This window comes from Galeopterus variegatus, unplaced genomic scaffold (genome assembly GCF_000696425.1).
Source record: "Galeopterus variegatus unplaced genomic scaffold, G_variegatus-3.0.2 Scaffold6581, whole genome shotgun sequence".
NCBI lineage: Eukaryota > Metazoa > Chordata > Mammalia > Dermoptera > Cynocephalidae > Galeopterus > Galeopterus variegatus.
Window position 1 is genome coordinate 167,021 of NW_007732692.1, and position 5,662 is coordinate 172,682.

General features: G+C 51.6%; 1 protein-coding gene across 3 annotated transcripts in view; it reads left to right on the top strand.

Moving 5' to 3' along the window:
- Positions 1-1,863: 1,863 nt before the first annotated feature.
- The window catches only part of FAM110C (family with sequence similarity 110, member C), an 8,425-nt gene continuing 4,626 nt past the window's right edge, over positions 1,864-5,662 (top strand). For 2 of the 3 annotated variants that reach the window (XR_551888.1, XM_008591028.1), the window contains exon 1: positions 1,864-2,786. Coding sequence is in view for 1 of the 3 variants with exons in the window: in XM_008591028.1 (XP_008589250.1) it covers positions 1,864-2,786 (923 nt within the window). In the remaining 2 variants the exon portion in view is untranslated. Of the gene's footprint in view, positions 2,843-5,662 lie in introns of all 3 variants that reach the window. The other variant, XR_551889.1, reaches the window with a different exon arrangement.

Genomic DNA, 5,662 nt, shown 5'->3' on the forward strand with positions numbered 1-5,662 from the left:
GCACAGAAAGAGAAATACCACATGTTCTCACTTATTGGTGGGAGCTAAAACTAAATAAATAAATTCACACACACACAAAAAAAAAAAACCGGGGGAGAAGACTTAACAACTACAATTCCTTGAAGTTGATAAGACAAGCAAACGGAAAGGACATTGTTGGGTGGGAGGGGGGAGAGGGAGAAGGGAGGGGGGTTTCGGTAATGGGCCACAATAATCAACCTCATTGTATATCGACAAAATAAAATTAAGAAAGAAAACAAAAATAAAATAAAAACGCCTTTCCGCCTCTGACTTAGAGACCAGGTTTGTTGCTCAGAGAGCAGGCTGGACTCTAACTTCACTAGGCCCCTTTCACCAGCATCCTGTTGCAGGAAACAATCCGCCTAACCCGGGAGCACGTTCTTTCTGTCTGTCTCTTTCTGTCTCTCCTTCACCTGTTGGAGCACACTCTCCCTTTCTGGTGCGTCTAACATTTTCCAGTGAGGCTGATCTGGGCAGTCTGGTTCTCAGAAGACTTGCTTTCTTGTTCTGTTTCTATTCCTAACTACGGGATTTAGCCTCACTGAGGCTCACGGGGATTAAAAATTTCCACATCCCACTGGGCATCTGTGGTTCTCTGATCACTGGTGACACGTTGGTGCCCCTCGCACTCCAGACATGTTTCTGGAACTAATCACACCCAGACGTAATGCACCTTCCTGCTCCCCCCCACCCCCCATGGGCTGCTGTGTTGCAAGAGCATTCAAGCACAACTTTGAAAGAACAGCATGTCCTGGAGCTGACCTTCACATAAGAGATAACGTGAACGTTTCACTTTTCTGGCAGATATTTTTAGTCTCTTGTCCAATTTCTGGAAAGAATGGAAGTTTGGAAATATTTTCTCTTACACTTTTAGCGTTCCTAGGCTAATCCACGGCCAGGTGAACTGGCGGTTTCCCCGTTGCCTCGGTTACAATAAAAATAGCAGTGATTCCGGGAATCTGGTCAGGCTTTTTCCAAATCCACCAGCCTGCCCACTGCCAGCCCAATCGAGGTCCCTCCCTGCCGGCTCCCTGGGTTCCTCCTACTCAACACATAGACTGATCCTGACCACGATGCGTTTTCCTCCCGTTTATATCCTATTCTAACAAGAATATGAGCTCAGGTAGAGACTTAGGAAATTAAACAGTAAAAGGTTTCCAAACACGCTGAGGTCACCTTAAGAATTCAAAGGGACGTGAGACACCTGCCCGAGAAGAGCCCGTCCCCTCGGCCCTCCCTCTCCCCGGAAATGCCGGCGTCCAGCGGTGACCTCAGGTACTCCAAAGCAGGAGGTGGCAGCCTGTATTTGGAGCCAAGCGAGCCAGGTCCCTCCCCGCTCCAGTGTCCTGGGGAACTGCCCAGCCTCCCGGCGCCTGAGCGCCCCCTCCCAGGCGCGCCGCCCTCTCAGAACCGGTCCACCCCTCTGCCCTCCCCGCGGTTGGCTGCGCGGCTAGGAGGTGAGGGGGAACCGGAGGCGGGGGGCGGGACCCGACGGGATGTGACGGTGGGGGACGGGCAGGGGGCGGGGAAAACAGGCGGGAGGTGAGGGTGTGCTGGGGGCAGGGGTGCCCAGCAGGAGGTGAGGGGCACTGGGCGGGGGCGGGGGCAGTGCCACTCGGGGGATGAGGGCGGGCGGGGAGGAGCCTGCGGGGCGGGCACTGGGGCAATTCGCCAATCGGTGCCGACTTGGGTTCGCCCCAACTCCGGACGTGGGCCTTCGCGCACTGGGGCGCCGTACCTTTCCTTGCACGGACTTCGGAATTGGTCCGGGGACCAACGTCGTATCTACCCGAGCGTGTCTCCACGGGACACCGAGCACCGGCTGGTCTGTTCCCCGCGAGGATGCGCGCCTTGCCAGCCCCGGACCTGAGCGAGCGGCTCCTTTCCCGGGACCACGAGGCTCTTCGGAACCTGGACGCGGCGCGACCGGCGCGCAGGAGCGCAGTGGAGAGGCTGGCTGCCGATCGCGCCAAGTACGTGCGGAGCCTTCCCGGAGTGGGCGGTGGCCCCGCTTCCGAGAGAGACGGGCCCGGGTCGGTCAAGGGGCAGGAGGGCGACCCTGGGCCCCCATCCCGCGCCCCCGGTCCGGTGGCACGCAGGGCTATTGCGCGGAAGCCGCTGAGGCCGGACTCGCTGGTCATCTACCGACAGAAGTGTGAGTTCGTGCGAGGGCCGAGCGCCGACGGCTCCAGGGCGAGCCTGGTAAAGAAGCTCTTCCAGGGGCCGGACAAGGACAAGGCGTCGGCGATCCCTGAGACGCCCCGAGTGGGAGAGGAAAGCAAGGCCAGGGACGGGGATCCCGCCCGGACCCAGCCTGGCCCCGTAGCGGCTCCCGTGGCCCCAGCTACCCCCTCAGCCCCAGCCTCCGCAGTGCCCACCGGGGACCCGGCTGCGCTTGCTGGCCCTGAGCTGCGGGTGGCGAGGCGTGGGGGGCTGCAGCGCTCACAGTCAGACCTCAGCTCCCGCTACTCCAAGACCTTGGCCGAGTTTGACACTTTCTTCCAGTACTGCGGCCTGGACCCGGAGGTGGTGGAGGCTCTCGGGAGGGAGAACTTCTCCGCTGGGTCGGACCACGTCGCCCTCAAGTTGCGCAGCGTAAGCGTCGCCACTTCCGACAGCGGATTCTCCAGACACAGCAGTGAAGACTATGGGCTGCAGGAGGAGGAGCTAGTGGAGCAGGTGCCCAGCACCACCTCGGTCATTGAGAGGAACGCCCGCATCATCAAGTGGCTGTACACGTGCAAGAAGGCCAAGGAGACCCCCAGGTAGGGGCTGCAGGGGCCGGCTTGACTGCCTGAGCCCAGGGAGACCAGGACCGAAGGTGTGTGGCTAGAAAGCTGGGGGAGGGGGGTCCTGTGTGCCCCTCTGTGAGGGCTTGGCGAGTGTGAACAAGTTGGATGATGGCTAGTTACAGCTGATGCTTAGAATTTAGAATTCAGTACGCTACATTTGGAAGGGACCCAACAGATTGAGAGGCCGAGGCTGCTAGACCAGTCGCCGCTGCGGAAGAGCAGAAGGCCCTGCCTATCCAGGTACCCTGCAGCGAGCGCCCTTTGTTTTTTTGTCTGTGCTGCATCTGACTGCCTGGAAGGTAATTGTGTAAGTTAACACCGTCCTGGTTGGCTTATTATTGTGAAAACAGAAGAAATCAGAATTATAAAATGCTGTCAACAAACAGTTTTACACCTCTGCTTTTATTATTTCCTGTTAAAAATCGCCCGAGAGCCCCAGTTCCTGAATGCATTGACCAGTGAGCCTAGGAGCTGACTGGCCCACTGCAGCCCCTAGGCTGGTGCTGCCGTCCACCTCAAGCCCAAAAGAAGGCTCCCTGCACTTTCCTGGTGATCTTTACCAAAGTGGGGAGAAGTTCTCTACAGGATCTTGTTGGCACTTTGGCATGCGTTTAGCAAGAAAAGATCTTTATTTGGCTAAATTTTCTTTAAATTGTTTCGAAAGCTTCAGTTTGTTGAACTGGGGGAATTGGACTAGATTGTAACTAATGTATCAGAACTCTAAACTGCTATGATTCTGTAGTTTATCTGCCTCTGATGATAATACAGGAAGTAAGTTTTTTCCCTTCGAACAACCAACAGCACAGAGTTGACCTCAAGATCTTTTGCTGCTGTGCTTTATCCCCAGGAGCTAAGTGTTTACTCTCACCTTCTGTGTGGTGAGGGCATTGCTGGGGTAGTGAAGAAAGGTATCTTTCTAGGATTCTCTTTAAGAACCAAGAATTTAAACTTTGTGACGTCTTTTTTTCCTCTTATCCTTCAATGACAACTTGCTATAAATTTTTTAAAAATCACAAGATGAAATTATTTTGTTTGCCATTGAGATAAATGAAATGAAGATGCAGTATCAGCCTATAGAATCATGGGGGAGACTGCTACAGGAGATGTTTGTACACAGCTACCCTGTGTCTGAGGACTAAAAAAAAGGCCCATATCTTCTCTGAATAGCCATGCCCTTAGTACAGATGTAAGAATTAATGACTAGATGTAAATTTATTGTTTTTCTTGAGCTCAGAAAGCTCAGGACTTAAGTTTTTCCTTACAATTTATCAAAGATTTGCATTTTCTACTAGCATAAGTTCCCAAAGAATGTATATAGGCAGTCGAAATTTTTTAAAAAGCAACATTATTTGTATTTTTCACAAGCTGCCTTTTGGATCTGAGATGAGTGGATGCTGGCAAAAGTGCTCCCACGATGCCACCGTGAGCACCGTGGTGTGGAGGAGGAAAGTGTTGGAGAGAGGGATAAGGCACTAAGCTAGCTGCCTTTTGGATCTGAGATGAGTGGATGCTGGCAAAAGTGCTCCCACGATGCCACCGTGGTGTGGAGGAGGAAAGTGTTGGAGAGAGGGATAAGGCACTAAGCCAGAATCAGAGGCCTGTTTCTGTGAGCAAGTGACTCCCACACTTAGACCAGGTTTCCTTTGTCCATGAAAGTAAGGGAGATGGGCAGATGGTTTCCAGACTCTGTGTTTTATACTCTGTAGAGTTAATTATCTGTGCATCTGTGTTCCTTGATTAGAACCTGGAAAAAGAAGACAAACAAAAAATTTTCTACTGAGTTATGTAAAAAAGTAAATTGATGAATAGGTTTCCTCCAGGTGACCAGAGCTATGCAGCCAGAAGGTAGGACTGTTGGTGTAAGTAGTGGTGAGGTAACAAGATGACTTACACACAAAATGAACTAAAACCTGACAACACACATTCACACAAAAAGAAAGGCAGGAAGACTCTCTGATCCTTCCAGACCCACACCTATCCCCATCTCCAGTGCTCCAATGTCAAAATAGTGACCTGAAAGAGAATTTAGGATTTAATCTTTACAAAGCCCTTGTAGGTTTGAAGCTATGAAAAACATGAGAAGATTTGTTAGCCTGTGAGAACTTTTACTTTTATGACAGAGAGAAGTAGTTAAAACAAGAAGGAAAGTGAGGGCAGGTTTGGGAGAGGACTGGAGGTGAATGATGCAGGAGACCAGAGGTTCAAGGGCTTCCCTCGCCTTATTTCTCCCTCCACATTAATCCCTTTTGTTCCAAGTGTTATTGCTCAGAGCAGGGGACAGTCACACAGATTCTGTCCTGGTTTTTGTATGGTATTGGCAGTTACCAGAACTATAAAGATTTACCTCACAGATTTACTCCCCTAGACCCAAAACATAGCATGCATTCTTTGAACTGCAAAGCAGGAGACCTGGTGCCTGGCTGCTTGGAGGATTGTGAGGAGGAAATGAATTTCCTGAGCTTTCTCTAGCTTGTGACCGCAGCCCTCTTCACAACTCCCCCACCTCCGGACACATTCCTCTGAGGAAGAGCCAGCAGAGAGAGGCAGGACTCAGCACCCACACCTGGTTGAAGAGGCGTTCCTCTGACTTTCCACACAGGAGTCACTTGTTCTGAGACCAGCTTCATAACTTCTGGAAGATGTGAAAGCAAAAATTCAAGCCATGCTTTTCTCTAGTTTACTATGGCTTTTCAAAACTGAGAATTTTAGAAATGGAGAATGACCCGTGGAATCTGCATGCCAGTCCACTGGGGACCTGTGAGTAATAGATGGTTACACACAGGTTATTGCAGTATTCTGTTTCCCAGAGTATAATTCAAGAATATTGCTCTTCCCTTGCTGATATTTAG